Source organism: Meriones unguiculatus, chromosome 1 (assembly GCF_030254825.1).
Source record: "Meriones unguiculatus strain TT.TT164.6M chromosome 1, Bangor_MerUng_6.1, whole genome shotgun sequence".
Taxonomy (NCBI): domain Eukaryota; kingdom Metazoa; phylum Chordata; class Mammalia; order Rodentia; family Muridae; genus Meriones; species Meriones unguiculatus.
Window position 1 is genome coordinate 138,951,756 of NC_083349.1, and position 20,511 is coordinate 138,972,266.

The window sequence follows — 20,511 nt, forward strand, 5'->3', positions numbered from 1 at the left end:
TAGGGTGAGCAGAAATACTTTGAACTTTTTCCTTCCTGAATCTATGCCATGAGCTAATATCATCTTAATATTAAAAATTTAAAGCAAATCTTAAAGCAAGAGCCCTTGATCATCTTATTGAAGAAGCTGGAGGAACATTTGAAATTTAGATTAGATGCTGAATTTAGCATGAAAGGAAATTTTACTATAGGCAGTCCCCATCCCTCTACAGCTTTGTGCCATTCCTTTCTTCAGTCCACGCTGACCCTGTTTTTCCTGGTGGGGCGGGTACCCTTCAGATGGAGCATCGACACCGGAAGAAAGATACCCCAGTGCAGGCCAGCAGCCACCACCTGTTTGTCCAGATGAAGAGTCTCATGTGCTCCAACCTGGGGGAGGAGTTGGAGGTCATCTTCTCTCTCTTCGACAGCAAAGAGAACCGTCCAATCAGGTAACGGCGTGTGGATGAGGACAGGAGTTCCTTTTTGGAATCATGGTGGATATTTGCATGTTGGATGCTTTCAGACATATTTATCTCTACCAGCCTCAGTTCACTGATAGAACTCTGAGTTTCTGGTCTACCTACCCTCTAGATATTTCCACCTGGTATGGCTAGATCTGAGAATTCCTGGGAAATCAGAAGACCCGTAGAATCCTCAGTGAGCTTAAAGGGAAGACGGCCTCAGTACAAGCTTGTTCTCGTTTTAGTTACTGTGTGTTGATATGCCAAGAAAATAAAATTTCTCTGCAGTATACTGTTTACTTATCGAAGTCAGCACATTTTATTTGTCAGTTTTCCAGTACATAGTAACACCGATCTTCCTGTCTGGAGAAGCAAGGAAGAACGCTGCAGACACTGGATGGAAGTCAGAGCTGTGAAACAGCGCGAACCTGGCCTGTTCGACATTCTCAGTGCTCTGACTCTTAGCTGTCATGGCTCTACATGGCAAGCTCCTCAGTATGAGTTCAGTTCTTCTGTGGGGTTAGGAATCACGCCCCAGGCCTCACGCATGCTAAGTGAGTCCCTAGCGCTGAGGATATCCCCAGCCCAGATTTCTAATGTTTAGGAAGAGACGTGGAGTAGATGCCCTGTACACCCAGCCAAAGTTTGAACTCAGACTGAGACTTTAAGAAAACTATATTTATTTCGAATGGAAACATAAAGCACTTTGTGTTTTAAGTTGAAAATTCACATCTAACTTATGAATTAGGATGGATTTACCTGAGTCACATGTAACAATCCATTTGTACAGTGCTTTTAAAGTACTTGTTAAAATGAATACCAAGAATCCTTAGCAGCTCTAAGCTACGCAAAGTAATGTAGGAGTACTTCCCTTCCTTTCGAGGAGGGATGTGTGGGTTATTTTAATGCACTTGTAACAATAATACATGATGGGTAACTTATGGATTGTGTTTTATGAACTGGTAAGTGTGACTTTTATCTCTTGTTAGTGGACTGTTCCTGTAAGACGTGGGAAGTGGTGTTTTCATGCAGTAAAGCTAGAATTTATCAAGTGTGGAATTAACAATGATTATATGCTTCCTGCATCAACCTGGAACACAGTTGGAATGAATGAATCAGTGCCCTTGAGGAATTTTCCCATTGCAAATCAGTTCTCAAAGAGAAGAAAAGGCTTAAAACACTGACCTGTTACAGCTCCGAGTTTAAGAAAGTAGAGATGACACCTGCTTTTCTTTTTTTTTTTCTTTTTATCTTTTAGAGGGAAGGTCTCTCTCTGTAGCCTCCGCTGTCCTAGAACTTGCTGTGTAGTGTAGGTTGCCACTGAAGTCACAAGAGCTCTGCTGGCTTCGGCCTCCTTGGTGCTGTGACTAAAGGCCGGGCCACCACAGCTGGCTCAGCCCCTGCCTTTTTATGGAAATGTCTGCTTTACCAATAGTTTTACAAAATTCTGAAAACATTGGATGTATAATAAATATACTCTCATTTATGGTTTTAATAATCAGTACAGAAGGTGAAAGGAGAACTCTTCTGCTTGGTTCTATTAAGCTGAAGTCCTGAAAAATAAATTCCTATTTTTTTTTTTTTCACAAATGCTGCACTGGAGTTTACAAACATTTCTCTAATTTTTATATTAAGATTAATAGAATGTTAACCATTGTGAAATTATCAATATAATCAACAACATAATCAATATAACAACATTATTTTATCATATTTATTATATAATATACTTACTACTTTATAATTGAAATAACACTGATTTCACATTAGCTTCTATGTGAGTTTGTCTTGCTATAAACATTTCCACATTTTCTAAAGCATTCCATTTAAGTGTCCATATCCAGCATTTTCCTGTTTAATTCCTATTTGCTTAGGAAAGTAGCAAAATGACCTGTGCTTAGGCTCCCTAAAATGGGGACTCTGGGGTTCCCGATTTAGGCCAGAAGGTGTCTTCCTTCTGTACTGGAGCTGGGCTCCTGGATTTACTGTGCCCTTCCAGCCCCAGTCAGCCCCACATATGCTGTGGTGAGACAAGGAAGAATCAAGAGCTTGTCCCCACTCTGCATCCTGACAGGGCCACATGTGTCTCGCATCTCCCAAACTCTCAAATGCTAGGTATTTGAACAGAGTTGGGTTTAGCTTGTCTACATTCCCGAGGCATACCCAGACAGTGTAGTATTCAAACTGCCAGTAATGCAGAGCCGTAGTCCTGACCTGAAGAGGTACAAGATGCAGACGTGGGTAGGGGCCTTAATGGTGACTCAGCAACTGCAACCTGGTGCCTTGTTGTAGTTCCTTGACCTCAGAGCGCAGACTGAGAACAGTTCTTGTGTCCTCCACTCCATTGGTGCACTGTCTCAGAAGAAAAACTGCAGATGAAAACCACGCTTTTAGGGCATTGTGGGAACCCTGGTTTTGTTTCTGTTGCTGGGATAAACAGCGTGACTCAAAGCAGCCTGAGCTGGAAAGGGCTTATTTGGCTTATTTACACGTTATAGTCCATCCCAAAGGAAGCCAAAGCAGGGGCTGGAGCAGGAACCCAGCAGCAGGGACCAAAGCGAAGAGCAGTTGCTTCCTAGCTTGCTTTCCTAGGACGCTTTCTGCTACTTTGTGAAAGATCCCTGCTTAGGGCTGGCACCGTCCATGCCAGGCTGGGCCATCCTGCATCCATCACCAGTTACAAGGTACCCTCTGGCCAGTCTGATGGAGACAAATTCCTAATTGAGTGTTCCTCTCCCTGGCTGACTCCTGACAAAAACAGTCAGCACAATGAGTTTCTTTTCACAGGCATTTTGATGTCATCAGTGATAACACTAACACTGACACTAGCAGGAGGCCCAGAAGTATCTATTCTCCAGAAGTCAGATTTTGAAATTGGATCCTTGCAGATGATTTTTAAAAACCATTTTTCCATGTGTTTGCTCACGGGGCCTGCCATGGCGCGTGTGGAGGCCAGGAAACAGCTGGTTGAGTTGATGGTCTCTGGCCACTCTCTGCTTGCACCATGTGGGTCCCTGGAAGATGCTCAGGGTTTGGCGCTCAGCAGCTGTTTCCTGCTGAGCCCTCTGCCACCCCAAAGAGTTTGACATTATTGTGTGTCTTTCTACATGATACATGATACACACATGTAAGCCCTCTATGTGCCATCCAGGAGTCACACTCGTGTCACCAGGTTTGTGCAGCAAGTGCTCTTACCAATGTCACCAGCCCCTCCCAGGGAACCTGAAGGAAAGTAATCTCTGCCAGAGACGAAAACTTAGCTTCTGTCCTCGCAGGTATCAAGTACAAAGGGAGCCAGCATGTGGTGTCCCCTTCCTGGTACATTTAGCAAAGTTGTGAATTGGGTAATATCTCCTGAGCACCAGCAGAGACAGATGTGCTTATTAGGTCTCCCTAAGTCATCATTTGATTGAGGCTTTATTTGCAAAACTGGGGTTTTAATTTTTTTAAAGATTTATTTATTGTGTATACAATGTCCTGCCTGCTTGTACACCTGCATGCCAAAAGAGGGCACCAGGTCTCATTATAGATGGTTGTGAGCCACCATGTTGTGGTTGCTGGGAATTGAACTCAGGACCTCTGGAAGAGTAGCCAGTGCTCTTATCCTCAGAGCCATCCCTCCTGCACGGGGTTTTAATTTTTAAACAACTATTGAATCTGCCTGAATGTGGCCTGGGAGATTGGGCCTCTGATCATGTTGTGGGCCCTCCTTCCTGTAAATACCGGGAAGGACACAGGCATGTGCTAAGAGCATCTGGCTAGCATATGCCGACCCTATACCTCATCGCTCCAGTTTACTTCCTCAGATGCTTGCGTAGCATAGTCGCCCACAGAGCCTAGTGATTACTGAAAATTACAGACTGTTTGCTTAAGGCCAAGGCAACCTTCATACAACTTCTTTCTAGGAAAGAGTTATTTGGCTAAAAAAAAAAAAAAACCAAAAGCTGGGTCTGCCACCTTGTTTCACATAAGCAGTTATCTGGCTGGAAGTATGGTTTCCTCATTCCACAAGGAATAGATGAGGAAGGTAGGAAGTTTGCTCTCTGCACCTTTGGTATCTTATTTTATTATATTCTGGTAGAAAATGCTTATATAATGCTTTTCATATGCCAAACGCTGTTATAACTTCTTTTAAAAATATTTCCTGTCTTAGCCCTTGCAATTACCCTAGAAGGTATGTACCACGAATATTCCTTTCTTTGTAGATGACTCAGCCTACAGACCTTGCCTGAAGTCAAGTGAGACTGGTACTTTAGCAGTAGGCTGTGTAAGAATCACTATTTCCCATCCACATTCTTTATCTGTAATATCCGTATTGTGCTAAGGGGTCTGTATAGGGCTCATCCTTCTGAGGCCAGAGTAGTAGAAACTTGAGCTTGTGAAGATTACACAGGAGGGGTCCAGTAAGGAGAAAGAGGCCACAGGGAAGGAGAGGGGAAATCAAGGATGGCTCCAGGCCCCTTAGGAGAGAAACATCAGGAAACAGACTTGAGTTTGCAGTGGGGAAGGGAAGGCGGAGGGTGTGGCTGTGAACTGTCTGAGCTAGGGCGTGGCGGCAATAGTTAGTGTATGCTACAGGGTCTCCTTCAGCAGGCACTCAGGAAATGGCCCTTGCATCGTGTGCCATGCAGAGTCTGAGCGTGGTGCTTTGCCTAGCCTCTGCAGTTGCACATTAACGCTGTGCTCACCCCGTACACGCCCCCTCATCTGTGGCAGGATGTCAGTAAGGTCAGTAAGTCCCGGCGTGTGAAAGTCGCAGTCAGTGGTTGACATGTCGCTTCCATTCTTTTGCTTACTGGTGTATCCTAAGTCTTCATGACTTGACATTGTAATTTTGTCTTGGGACTAATTTCTTCCTCTATTTTGCTCTTATCAGAAAATTTATTGTATTGGCCTGAGTACCATCAGTTGATCCCTAGCTACTGCAAGCTGGCTCAGTCATACCAGCTGCTGGAATGGGCTATTATCTGAGAAATTAGCAGCAGAATCTGTTTTTTCTAGTAATTGTGTAGGTGAAGTTTCTGCTGATTCCTTTTCACAAACTTTTCTGGTTAGTTTTTTTTTTTTTTTTTTTTTTTTTTTGGACTTCCATGCAGTTAAACTCATTTTTCTTGAAAGGTTTTATTTTCCACAGAAGCTTTCTTTTGCCTATAATTATGCTTTATTCAGTCCAATTCTGTCATTTAAGGGAGAGGAAGTACTGAATACAATAGGTAAAGCACAGACTTTTTAGAAACCCAGATCCTTACTGAACTGTAAAATGGCTATGCCTGTCTCGCTGTCTGGGAGGCACCACCTGTGTCCTGCACACCCGTCCAGCTTGACCAAGTGGCCAGACCCTGAGGTGAGATTATCTGGATAGAAAGCTGGCTTTGTTGTATCAGCCTGGGCATGGAACCTCCCATCTCTGACAGCTGTTAGCTACCCTCACTTAGTGAGGATAAAAGTGCTTTCCTGGTGGGAGTTCTTGAATGATAGTCATAGGATGTTGGTCAGTATCGGGCAGTTTATCCGTGGGTCGTGGCTGTGATGAGGTGGACTTTCAAACCCAAAGAGGAACTAGACCTCATCCTAGCTAGAACGGTGTGGTGCTGCCCTTGCATTCTTGGGAAACCACACATTCCAAGAAATCAGTGGTGTTTTGCTTATGATAGGGCAGTTACTTAAAGTTTAGAGAGACCTACTAGCAAAAGGACAATATGGAGCCCATATTACTTTAGCCGGGAGTGCTCAAGAAAGGGGGATCAGAAGCCTGAAGTGGGGTTATATCCTGAAACACCATGGTGGGAATGGGAATGAGCTGAAGATCCTGTGCAAGCGAGGAGAGTCTTAAAAAAAAAAATGCTTTCATAGCTTTCAATAATCCTTCTCAGAGGCTGACATAATGTAAGAAATTATTTGGCTCAGCCTAGGAGAAAATTCTATTTTTGTCTGTGTATATAATAAGGTTTGTAGAGCCTTTACAGGTTGTAATTCCCTGTGCTAGCATATTTTGTTTGAAGCTTATGGTCTGATATACGAATTCAGCATCTACATTTTAACATAAGTTGGGAACAATTTAGTGCTTTGGCTTTGACAGACTGTAGGCCAAGGTCTGTTTTATCTAATTTCATATTACAAAGTTTACTAAAAATGTAAGCTTTCCAAAGCAAAGAAAAACAGTCTATGGAAAACTGCCCAGCCAGACTAGCAAGGGGCAGAGTGCACAGAATAAAAATAGAGGAGGCATTTGGAGACCCTTTTTGAATTGTGGCAGTGTCAACCATCCTATCAGGCCGAGAGCATTTCCTGCTGTGTCTAGACATGTTGGCACAGATTCGCTGTGGGTGTCTGCCTAGCAGCGACCCACAGCGACCTTCCCTGGGGCCTCTTGGTCAGAAGCACCACTGCTTCCCACCGTCCCTCTCTCCATCATTCGATTGTTCCAGCAGGTGCGTGGGGATTCGGTTTGTTGTCACCTCTCAGTTAATCAGATCTGCAGCTTTATCCCTCATTTGTTCGCTCTTGTGTTACACATGAAAATGAAAAACAACAACAACAACAAAAAAACAATGGCTCTACAAATACGGGTTGCTTTTAATGGTATCGATTTTTAAGGAAGCTGCTAGGGGGAGATCCAAACACAAAGAAAATGAGCAAGGAAAGGCTTTATTCAAGTCTAGAACACACAGGGTATAACGGCACTGTTCTTCTTTGTGGCATTTTATGATATAAATATAATGCTGATTATTTAATTTTAGTAAGTGACTAGAAAAACTAGAGTTGCAGGAAACCAGAAGCTCACAGAGAGCATGACCTTGAGTTTGCTTCTCTTTTTCTTTGTCTATAAATGTTTATGCAGACAGCTTGACTGTCCTGAGTAGTGGAACATTTTGCAAGGTGACGGGAAAGCCCCCTTCCCAGGTTCCTGTAGATGAGTAAGCGCTCACTCCAGTATTATGGTCATCCCTGTCTTTCTTCATGAACTCACAGGTTGCTTCCTGCAGGAGATTCAGAATAATTTAGTTCCCCTGAGTCCCTAAGGGATAAGCCATCATCACAAATAGTAACCACTTCACAAGGGCCTCTGGGGTATTCAGTGCCATTTATGTTGCAAGAGGATTTGACATTGACAAAGGAATTATCAGTGGTGTGATTCCGCCCTTTCATCATCCTAATGCTCTCGGCACCTTGCAGAGGACTTGACTCAGGGTGTATGTGCGTGGAGGGAGAGTTAAAGGAAGCTTTTAAGGCTTGCCTTGCTGTTGAGGCGAAGCATTAGAAGATCTTGCCATTAGTACCTTCCTATCATCCTTCCCCTCCGGGGGTGGGGTGCTGCTTAAGAAGAGTGTTGAGTGGATCAGGAAGAGCTGCTTCAGGTTTCACTGTGCTCATCACAGCCTTGCTCTCAGACCTGTCTCCAGGGAGCCATCATTTGCAAACACTGTCATAATAAAAGGTACATAAAAAATCATGAGGTAAGTGCTGGCACAACCCCCTAAGCATTTGGAAGTTACAAGTTAAGGGGGGGTGTTTCTACTTTTTCCCAGTTAGACACGTGCAGTTCATGCTGCCATTCCTGAAGTTTGTTCATTCCTGCGTTTAGTCAGCCAGCAAGTTAACTCCCTGTAAAGCCAAATGCTCATCTGGGGAAGGCATAAAAAACCCCACATCCTCCCAAACCCACATCCTCCCAAACCTGGATTCCACTTAGGAAGAAAATGTTGAGAAAAGTGAGGACAGTTTCTATACCATACCTTCATATAGTATGGTACATACAGGTACAGTAGTCAGTATACATTTTGTTGCTTCCTGTGTTTTTTGAGGTTGTCTCATGATGTAGTCCTAGCTCGCCTGGAACTTGCTACGTAGACCAGGCTGGGCTTGAACACCTAGTGATCTTCCTGCTCTGTCTCCTCCAGAGTGCTAGGAGTGTAGCTGAGTGCCACCATACCCATCCTGGACTTAATATTCACAAAACAAACAACAATAGCAACAAAAACAAAAAACCCTCAGAACATCCTTTTGGGAATTAAAAAAAATACACAAGAGATATATTTATTGATAGTAAAGGCTTGAATTACATGGTTTTTATTTAATTGTTCTGTTTTCATTTAAAGCTTCTTTTTTGTTTGTTTGTTTGTTTTTAAATGCCTTATAAAGAGCTTTGATTTACTTATTTTCAACATTCCTTACTATACATGGCCTCCTAACAAAGAGATGGTGTTTCAGAGAATCAGATCACTTTGGGTACAGATCACATTGACTTCTCTCTCTGGAATGTCAAGGACGCCATGCTTGCCGAGTCAGGTTCTGTGAATTCTGAGAAAGACCAGCCGAGACACTCTTCCTTCAGGCAGATCAGCGTGCTCCTTGACCCTCCTGTGTTGACCCTGGTCCTTGACCCTCCTTGTGTTGACCCTGCTCCACCCATGGCTCCTTCTGCTGCCTCTGCTCAGAGGCTTGTTTTCCTACCAAACTTCTCACACTTCTCTGGAGAAAGACTAAATCACTTGCACCCCACCCTCTTCATTCTTAGTCTGAATCAAAGTGATGACATTTCCATACAGGTGTGGTTTTATGCTTTTTAAATCATCTTCCCCCCTCAATGCCTTCACTATCACCCCATCTCCTGTCTGTTTCTTGTAGGCCCCACTTTTCTCCCCAAGTGGTACCCCCTTCTGCTTTCATTTTCTAGGTATTCCATTATTCTCTTTCCCTCATCTCTTTTTAGTTTCATGACTTACATACAGAGAGACATACACACACTTGGACACATTTCTATCCACACTTAAATTTCAATTCTGTAAATGAGATAAAGATGTGCTGAGTCTGTAATTTTTTAACATAGTAATCTACCAACTCACCTATTGATGCACATGTTTCCTTACTATTGTGAATAGTGCAGGAATAAACATGGATGTGTAAATGTTCTGTGGCTACATCATGGTAATTGTAATTTTCTGAGAATTGTTTATACCGATTTCCACAGTGCCTCTACCACCAATTTACGTTCCCACCAGGGTTCCTCCTCTCTCCCTGTGTCCTTGCTAACACCACTTGTCATTTCTTTCTAAATGGGCTTTTCTGACTGGAATGAGATAGAATCTTAAAGCAATTCCACCAGCAGCTAATGGTGCAGAACAACATTCTGGTTGAGAAACTGTCCAGTTGTTAGCCCATCTCTTATTGGGTAATTTGGGGGCTTGTGGTATGTAGTTCTTCATGTACTCTGGATCTGAGTCCGCTGACTGATATATAGTTGACAAAGACTTTTCTCGCCTTATCTTTAGGCCATTGCTTTAGTCTGGTGACTGCTTCTTTGCTGTACAGAGCTTTTAAATTTCACACAACCCCACTTGATAAGTCTGGGCATATTCGTTATGGAGTTGAAGCCCTTTTCAGAACACCATTGATATATGTTTTCCTCTACTTAGGGAATAATTATTTTAATTCATTTTCCCTTCATAGCACTTTTGTTATCACCCCATCCATATCTGTTTCTTGTGGGCCCCACTTTTTTCCTCAAGTGGTACCCCCTTCTGCTTTCCTTTCCCACGTATTTCATTATTCTCTTTAGTCTTGTATTTAGCTATACAGTGTTTATCTTTCTAAGAAGTTTATTAGAGGGAAATTTGGGGAACTTTAAATTAGAGTCATTGCTGTAGTCAGGCAGCCAGAATCATTGTCATCATTATCATCATCATCATCTGTAACGCTTTCTTCAGTCTGGTGATTGTGCAGGTGCTGTGAAACAGTAGATACGTGATTGTTTGTTTTCCCTTTATGAGAGCTGTATTCCTCTTATTATTAAAATTTGTCATCCTAGAGAGTTTTTTTGCATTTTTATTATAAAAAGAAAATACCATAAATTAGTGTAAAGATCATGCTGAGATGTAAAAATTGACTGATTTTGATAGTCACGGTTGGTAGTGATATTAGCTATTCCTTTAAAACGTGTCTTCTCATATGACATTCAGCTAAATCCTCCACCTGACAAAACCATCAGATTGTTTGGTCAGTCCCTTCAGAGCAGATATTTATACAGTGAATCTAGCCTTGGATATTAGCAAGAAGAGCCTGCTGCTTTCTTAGGCAAGGGACTATGCTTTGTATAGTCTGTCTCTACGGTCTTCCTTTTTCCATTTCTTTCTAATCAAAGGAGCTCATGATTCTAATGCTGCTTTAGTTTTAAAATTAGCACACTAATGGTCTTACCTAGTAAAACTTGCAAATAAAAACCCTGTCGTTGGTGTTGGTCTGTGGTTGAGGAAGAAAAGGCAAAAATCTTTGTCCATGGGATAACTGGGCTTTGTTTCCTGTTTGGGACCACGTAAGACAGTTGTAAAAGAGAGCAATTAGGATTGCTAAAACCTGGGCTTTGGGGCCTACAAAGGGCTCTATAATCTGACTAGACCTTTAAGCATGGAGAATTGTTCTCAGCAATCCACCCCAGTAAGTCTGGCTCTTAAGAATTGGACTTTGCTGGAGAAAGCAGTAAAGGACCAGATGATAAGAGGGCTTAGGGGTCTCTTCTCTCTCCACTGAGCAGCCACTCTCTTGGGATACATTATCTCTCCATCCTTCGTCTACCTAGGAGAACAGGATCCAAGGTCTAGAAGGTACCTCAGGGCTTCTTCCACCCCTGCTGCCCACTTTGCACACTGACCTGAGGTAGCACCAGCTTTACCTCAGCCTGTCATGATGCTGTCTAAGCTTTTCCACTTCAAATGTTCCACTTCATTTGTAACCTTCAGTGGGTTACAAATGAAGACAAGGAGATAGTTATGACTCTCTACATGGTATTGGGATGGAAGAGGGTACTTTTTTCTTAGCCTTTTGTTACAGACATCTAACAAAAGACCAACTAAGGGGAGAAGAAGTTGGGTGGGTTGGCGCTCACCTTAAATCCAGGCGCTTGGCAGCAGAAGCAGGAGAATCATGAATGTGAGGCCAACTTGGGCTGCACAGGTCCAGGACATCATGGCAACATAATGTTTCAAAAAAGATGATGATGATGATGATGATGAAGATGACGATAATGATGGTTGTGGTGATGGCGATGGCAATGATGAATATTTAATGTATCCTGGCTATCTGCAATTCTTGGATGTGTCTTTGAATTCCAGCTTACATAGCATCTTCACAAAGAAACATGAATTTTAAGAGAAGTGACTAAACAAGGGAAGGTATTGAGTTTCTTATGGGAAAAATTTTGTGGGAAGGCAAATAAATGGTAAAGGGTAGTTAATACAGGTGGTTGATATGGCACATCTGCTCCTGTCTCAGGCATGTAGAGGCCTTCTGTGGTCCTCGTTGCTGAACACTGTTCTCCCAGAGGGAAGAGGAGGCTGGATGCCTTTTGTCTTTATAAGTCAGAATTCTGATTTCTGCCCTTCTGAGGAAGGGCAGAGCTTTCTGCAGTCTCTGCTTCTTACCTGTGTTTATTGCAGCAAACCTTACGCTGGGCTGGAGTATATTAGTCTAATCTCTTATTAAATGTTGTTGGAAGCATTTTGTATTATTGGTCAATAAGCATTTGTGAAAGAGTAGAAGCCATTGAGATTCCTTCTACTTGCATTCCATTGCATTCTAGACAGAGGCTTTAATGGCCACACTGTTGAGCTGTGCTGCTGATGCCAGCACTTTTGAGCTGTACATTGATACCTGAACTGTTGAGCTACTCCATTGCCCATCTCCGTGCTCCCGCCATTTCATCCTTTCACCTCTGTTCTACAGAATAAGTATTGTCTGTTACCCCACACAACATAGCTAAACTTAAAACAAGTTACTGCATTTTCAAAGATGCAACACTGAGGTTTGGTTTTGTATGAGTATAAAGGATTAAGACTTTTATCTTATTTTTCCAATTAGCTTTTAAGTATTTACACCATTTTATTAATTGCTTACTTTAGGGACTAATAAATAAATTTCAAATGGTTTAACTATCCAAAAAGTGTTAAAGCATTCTTTGTAAATTTTTATGGATTAATTAATTCATTATCTTTTGCACTACTTGGTTCAAACAAAGATATTAATCACTCCCTGTATTTTGGATAAAATTTATATCATGTCACTTTTACCTGCATTAAATCCTCAGATCAGTTTGATTGTTATGTGAGAGGTGATTAGAGTGATAGTATGAAACCATGATGGGAAATATTACATCTCTTAATAAGGTATAAATCTCTCTGAAATATAATATGTCATATAAAAATCCCTGCCATTGGTCATATGAATGTTCAGTTGTTTTGCTCTTTGAGTATAGCATTTTATATAGGATTATTCTACTGAGAAGGACACTTAAAGCTCTTACTCGAAAAGACCTTCTCAGATCTGGCCTGGTGGCCTCCTGGACCTCAGATACAGCCTGTGCAACCACAAGGTTTCTGATTGATAGTGGCTGAGGAAAAGAGTGGAGGCCAGGAGCATCCTGCAGAGAAAGAAGAGGTGCCATGGCCACTTCAAGACATGACTGTGCTTCTCATGGCATACTGTGTCAGTGGAAGGACATGCCTACTGAACCATACTTCTGAAATGCCCTTTCCAATTGCAGAGGTTACACTTAGGACCTCAGAATTCAGCAGCTGGCCTGAGCAGGCAATCACAGACGTAACCTTCACAAACCACTGGTTACTTTCAGGCTTAATTTGTTTTTAGTTTCATTTATTTTCAAATATTTTTAAATTTAATTGATACTCTATAAAATATGTATCCCTTGTAACACAGTATTGCTCGTCTTTGTTCATTTTTTGATTTGTTTGTTCTTTCAGAGACAGGGGTACCATGGTGGTAACAAGCCAGGACCCTCCTGCCAGGTGCGGGCTGTGCCCTGGCTCCATCCCTGACTATCTGTGTACCTTGGTCCAGATTGCCCAATAGCTCAAGCCCCAGCTCTCTCTGTGTCAGACCTGGATGATAATGCCTCCCACCCTGTAGGGCAGTTGTGGGAATTAAATGAGAGCGTTTAAAGCCTAAGTCATAGAGTCTGTCATGAAGTACATAGTTTCCTTCATTACTTTCCCCCAGTACCCTGCCATGGAAGTTTATTTATATTCTTCTTTCACTGTCTTGGTTCTTTTTTTTTTAATATCCTTGTTAGAAGAAATTAGGTTATAAATAATAAATAATGATGATTTGTTCTTTATTTCCAAAGAAAGAATTAGTTAGTATCATATAGAGTCATGATTTATAATGGGTCAAATATAGAATTCAGGTAATTCTAAGTTTTCCAGTAGTGAAATTCTTCCCCTAGGGGAGCATGGCAGTAGGTAAGGAAAGTCAAATAATGATTTCTTTCTCTGCTGATAATATATCAGCTCTTATTTCCCAGTGTTCCTGACATTTTTGTTTTGTTTTTCTTTTGTTTAATCTTTAAGAAGAAAGCATTAGAAAACATCATGTTGGGGCTGGAGAGACGGCTCAGAGGTTAAGAACACTGGCTGTTCTTCCAAAAGCTCTGAGTTCAATTCTCAAAAGCCAGATGATGGCTCATAACCATCTATAGTAATATCTGATGCAGACATACAGGCAAAATGCTACATACATAATAAATAAATCTTAAAAAAAAACATCATGTCACTGTAGATTTTCTTATTAGCTTTGTTTTTATATTATGTTTATTGTTTAAATGCTGTACCACAATGCATGTTATTCATCCTGTTTAGTGTAATAAAGGTGTAACAGGGGATTGGGGTCACAGACATGATATAGACCTCAGAGTTCCGTGTACTAAGTAGGTGACTCTTGCCAACTGGTCATGAAGTACCATTGATAGAACTGTTGCTAGAAAATTCTATATGCTTTCCTATTTTTCAGGCCTGTGGGGAAAGAGGGAATGTCAGGCGGGGTCCAGCTACTTCAAATTTTTTCTCTTCAGTTTTGTTTTGCTTTAAAGGGTTGTTTAGTCTAGTCACAGACTGCCAAGTCATTGGTCGAAGCTGAAGATGTGCATGCTGCTAATTACACACCTATATTCTAGTTGCTCTTAGTATAATATGACAGACACATAAACTTCTGAGGCAGAAAGGGATGAAAATTGCCTAATTGGACAATTTTCTTGGTAGATTTCACTTTCCAAAGTTGAATCAAGATCAGGAAAATAAATTAAACCAGTCCTATATCCCCTAAGGAAATAGAAGCAGTCATCAAAAGTCTCCCTTCCAAAAAAAGCCCATGGCTGGATGGTTTCAGCTCAGAATTCTACTGGACCTTCAAAGAAGAGCTGACGCCAATACTCTTCAAACTATTTCACAAAATAGAAACAGAAGGAACACTACCAAACTCATTCTACGAAGCCACAGTCACCTTAATACCTAAACCACACAAAGACCCAACAAAAAAAGAGAACTTCAGGCCTATCTCTCTTGTGAACATTGACGCAAAAATACTCAATAAAATACTTGCAAACCGAATCCAAGAACACATCAAAGATCATCCACCATGACCAAGTAGGCTTCATCCCAGGCATGCAAGGGTGGTTCAACATATGGAAATCTATCAATGTAATCTACCATATAAGCAAACTGAAGGAGAAAAACCACATGATTATCTCCTTAGATGCCCAAAATGCATTTGACAAAATCCAATACCCATTCATGTTCAAAATCTTGGAGATATCAACAATACAAGGCACATAGTAAAGGCAATATACAGCAAGCCTATAGCTAACATCAAACTCAATGGAGAGAAACTTAAATCAATCCCACTGAAATCAGGGACAAGGCAAGGCTGCCCACTCTCTCCATATCTCTTCAACATAGTACTTGAAGTCCTAGCTAGAGCAATAAGACAACTAAAGGAGATCAAGGGAATACATATCAGTAATGAAAAAGTCAAAGTATCACTATTTTCAGATGATATGATAGTATACATGAGCTACCCCCAAAATTCTACCAGAGAACTCCTTTAGCTGATAAACACTTTCAGCAAAGTGGCTGGCTACAAAATTAACTGAAAAAATCAGTAGCCCTCTTGTAATACGAAAGACAAATGAACTGAGAAAGAAATTAGGGAAACAAATGCCCTTCACAATAGCCACAGATAATATAAAAGTACCTTGGTGTGACTCTAACCAACCAAGTGAAAGACTTGAATGAAGAAAACTTCAAGGAATTGAAGATTTCAGAAGATGGAAAAATTGCCGATGCTCATGGATCGGTAGGATTAACACAGTGAAAATGGCCATCCTGCCAATCTACAGATTCAATTTCCTGAACAGAACAACAATTGATAAATGGGATGTCATGAAACTGAAAACCTTCTGTAAAGCAAAGGACACTGTCGTCAGAACAAAATGACAGCCTATAGACAGAGCTTCACCAACCCTACATTTGACAAAGGGCTAATATCTAGAATATATAAAGAACTCAAGAAGTTAAACACCAAGAAACCAAGTAAAAATGGGGTACAGACCTAAACAAAGAATTCTCAACAGAGGAATATCAAACACTTAAACAAACACCTAAAGAACTGCTCAACTTCCTTAGTTATCTGGGAAACGCAAATCAAAACAATGCTGAGATTCCATCTTACACCCATCAGAATGGCAAAGACCAAACACTCAAAAACATCAACAACACATGATGGAGAAGATGTGGAGAAAGGGGAACCCTCCTCTATTGCTGGTGGGAATGTAAATTTGTACAACCACTTTGGAAATCAATCTGGCGCTTTCTCAGACAATTAGGAATTAGTGCTACCTTAGGATCCAGCTATAACTCTCCTAGGCATATATCAAAAAAAGGCTCAATCATACAACAAGGACATTTGCTCAACTATGTTTGTAGCAGCTGTATTTGTAATAGCCAGAATCTGGAACAACCTAGATATCCCTCAACTGAAAAATGGGTACAGAAATTATGATACAATTATACAATGGAAATACTACTCAGATATCAAAAAACAAGGAAATCATGAAATTTGCAAGCAAATGGAATGGAACTAGAAAAGATCATCCTGAGTGAGGTAACCCAGAAGCAAAAAAACACACACAGTATATATTCACTTATAAGTGGATATTAGCCATATAAGATAGGATAAACATGCTAAAATCTATAGCCCTAAAGAAGCTAAACAACGAGAAGGACCCTAGGGAAAAGGCTTAATTTTCATTTAGAAGGGAAAATGGGATGGACATCAGAAGCAGGAGGAGACAGGGAACCGGACATGAACCTAATACAGGGTCCCTCTGAAAGATTCTACCCAGCAGGGTATCAAAGAAGATGCTGAGACTCATAGCCAAATTTTGGGCAGAGTGCAGGGAATCTTATGGAAGAAGGGGGGTGGGGCTAGAAAGACCTGGAGGGGACAGGAGGTCCACCAAAAGATCCAAACAACCTGGGCCCCAGGGGACCCTGCAGAGACTGATGAATCAACTAAGGACCATTCATAGAGAGGACCTAGACCCCCTGCTCAGATGTAGCCCATGGGTAGCTTAGTCTCCATATGGATTTCCTAGTAAGAGGAGCAGGGGAAGTCACTGGTATGAACTCTTTCCTGCTCTTTGATCACTCCCCCCCACCCCCCCACCCCCCGTGAGGTGTAGACCACAGAGAAAGAGGATTTAGCCAGTCCTGATGAGATCTGATAGGCTAGGGTCAGATAGTAGGGGAGGAGGACCTCCCCTATCAGTGGAATAAGGGAGGGGCATAGGTGGGGCTGAGGGAGGGGTCTATAGCCAGGATACAATGTGAATAAATTGTAGTAAATAATAAATTGTTTTAAAAGAAAATTGTCTAATGAGGCATGCTGATCTTCTAGTAAGACACTTGTGGATTTAAAACTACTAATCATACCTTAAAATACTTGCTAGAGGATTACAGTAGAAGCTCTCTGCGATAGTGTCAGAAATCCTTTTGTGCATAGCTAATAACCTTTCTATGAGACAGTCCCAAGGCTGTTGGATGTGCTAGAATGAACTGACTTTGGCTTGTTTAGTTTCTATCCTGGCTCAGAAAACATATGTTGTGATATTCTCTAAATGTGAGAGAAGGGAATTATACTTCAAAGATTCTAAAGTGCATTACCAAAGGCCTTTTCTTTTCTTTTTTTCTTTTTTTTTTTTTTTGCTGAGTAAGTAGTTGCTGTATCACTAAAGCTGAAAGAAAACTGACTTTGTAAAACAGCACCATGTCACTGAATGAATAGACTTTTTTTATTGGACATGGAGATTTTCCAAAAGTCTGGTTTTTAATAAATTGCGAATGACTTATTGCTTCATAGTACCCATTTTGAATCTATTTTTATCTTCCCTCTAAGGCATGCTTAAGCTGAAGGATACATTGCTGGCGTAGTATGTATTGATGTTCTTTCTGGAACAGGATATGATATAGTATAATACTTGCATAATCAGGATTCTGTCTAGACCGCTAAAATTAAAATAGTGACAGAGCAAAAAAGGATCTCTTTCTGAAACAGAATTCTTTAGAAGATGTTTTTATCCAAATACTGATGAAACTTGCAGATACTGAATAGTTTTTTTATAACAGTATGAACGTTGCAGTTTTAGTATGTACACTGATTTTTTTTTTTGCTTGTTAGTTTTATTGATGGCCATCATTTTCAATAGATACATCATAAAATAGTATGACGTTTTCTCAAGTGTCTCCATGAAGAGGAAGAGTAGCCTTACAGTGAAGAACCTTCTCAATGTGACATTCAGAATATGACCTGGGGTATACTATCCATGATACAGGCGAGGGGAGGCCACTCTCCGGGCCTGTGCTGTGTGCGGAATCATTATAATTAGCATATTAGTGATGCATCAACGAGAAGCTAAGCAACACCATTCTTTAAACCTTAAGACTGCATAAATCTTAGCAGTTTTGACCAAATAAAATCGCATTCTTAAATCTTTGGGGAGTTTTGCCTTCATTGAAAAAACAAACAAACAAACAAACAAATTTCAACCAAGAACTGCTTTGTGGCCTGGAATCAAGATTAGTGTCTGCCTCATTCCTGCTGGCATGGGGACAACATGGTAAAAGTTGGTCTAAAACCTTGGGGTTTGTTTTGACATTAGTGCCATGTGACTGTTCCAGCTACAGAGATGACTGGGCCTTTTTCTCTGTGGATTTTCAAGACAGGTTTGTTATGTGGCCCTAGCTGTCCTGGTATGTACTCTGTAGCCCAGGCTAGCCTCAAATCCATGGCAATCCTCTGGCCTCAGCCTCATAAATACTCACCCCCATACCTGTCTGTTTTTCTCTATACAAAGGAAATCTTTGCACAATATTTGTATAGAATAGGAAAATAATATAACAATAATAATTTCAAATGAGGAGTAAAGATTATCAACAAACACAAAATACAGTTCTTTGTCACATTAGTTTTTTGATCTCGGACAAAACTTTCATCTTCGCTTGTGCATCAGTTAAATAGGTAATATCATCATCCATACCTCTTGAGGGCGTGATGAGTCCAGGATGAGTCAGTCTTAGGAAGATCTTAGCAGGGCATCTGTGATATGATGTGTTCTCAATAGGATTGACTGTCCATAGGACTAGTGACAGTGTGACTCCCTTGTTGTGAAATGAATTTGTGTGTACTTCCTTTGGTCATGCCTTCTGTTTGAAATAGTAATGGATTTTCTTCCTTGTAAGGAGTTTATAGTAACGAGGACTGCTGCAGGGGAGCATTGGCGGAAGCCGGCCCCGCTTTGCATCCTCGATTGTGTCTGCTCTTCCCAGCCTGCATTCCAGACTCACATGAGACTTATAGTTTCTAAGAAGCTTGCAGCCGTTTGCCTTCTTCCGGTTCACACTGTATCAGCCACCTGCTCTGTGAAGGAAGCTGGGCTAAGAGAGATGGGCATGGCCCAGTAGACTGTGTATCGGCTGCCCTTTTTTATAGGAGAGGTCAAGCACAGGCATAGTGGAAGAAAATGACGAGGTTAGTCAGGCAGTTGGATCTGGCTAAATGCATCCATCTAGACATATATCACAAAAGAGAGCGGTATTGCAAGGCTATTATAAATTGAGACCCATATCCTCCATATGGATCTGTTTAGGGTTCTCACTTTCCCCTGTGTACTATTTGAATAGCAGAGCCGTTATTTAAGGCAAGGAGATGGTGATGAATGAAACAGGCAAGCCTGGAGGCTTATGAGCCTTGTGCTAATGCTAAGCACCCCATTTCTCTGCTTCTTCCCTAGGCCAAACCTGCAACAGCCAAGGCCACATCATGTGATCATTTCACATTCAGTGGATATTGCTTTTGTGTTTCTGCCTCGGGCAGCTAGTTACTTGATTCTTCCCCCAGATCCTGAGATTCAGGGGGGGTTTAAGGCCGGAGGTAGAGGGTGCATTAATGTTTCTTGGGTAGATAACCTTTTTAATTTTTGAACGTGCCATGCGCCACCTTGAGTCTGTATCCAGTCACAAATGATTATGGCCTTAAATTACTGTCTGATTGACACAGTGAGTCTTGAGTTTGCTCTAAACCTGGGTGACCCTGCTCAGTGCACAGTTTGAGATTTTCTGTTTATTGGTAGACCAAAGTAACTTCAAGTTTCATGAATTGAAATGTTTGTTCCTTTTTGAAGTATAGACACAGAGGACCAAGAGCTACAAAGCCATTTTGATGTTACTTTAAATTAAGTAACATGCTATAAATCATCAGAACAACTTAGATAAACACAGAAGGACTGGGCTCCACTGTCTCATATCATGCGTTGGTTTGGAACAGTATCAGTGATATTGCTGACAAGGACCCTTGTGGGAACGGTTAACTTTTTACGCGTGCACTCATGCAGTTACTGCTTTGCCAGTTCTGTCAGAAATTGAGCACAAGCCGGTTGTGTTCTCCAAATGTTGAACTTTCAGACTAAGAACAGTTAGAAAAGGCGAATATGATATAATTTTATAAGTGTTCAACTTGTCTTTCTCTTGCAGTGAGAGATTTTTCTTGAGACTGAATAGAAATGGGCTTCCCAAAGCCCCGGATAAGCCGGAAAGACACTGCTCTCTCTTTGTGGTAAGTGTATCTGGCTTTATTGCAAGAGAAAGTCCTAACTGTCCTTAAATGCCTCAGATAACTCACAGATCGCAAGAGTGGTTGGAATTCTGATTTACTGTCACAGTTGGCTTCAC

The 20,511-nt window shown here is 41.3% G+C and overlaps 1 protein-coding gene across 4 annotated transcripts in view; it reads left to right on the forward strand.

Moving 5' to 3' along the window:
• Positions 1-20,511, forward strand: part of Dock4 (dedicator of cytokinesis 4) — a 385,661-nt gene that overhangs the window by 190,909 nt on the left and 174,241 nt on the right. For all 4 annotated transcript variants that reach the window (XM_060367419.1, XM_060367426.1, XM_060367422.1 and 1 more), the window contains 2 exons: positions 279-430; positions 20,314-20,395. In XM_060367419.1, coding sequence (XP_060223402.1) covers positions 279-430; positions 20,314-20,395 — 234 coding nt within the window. The remainder of the gene's footprint in view (positions 1-278; positions 431-20,313; positions 20,396-20,511) is intronic.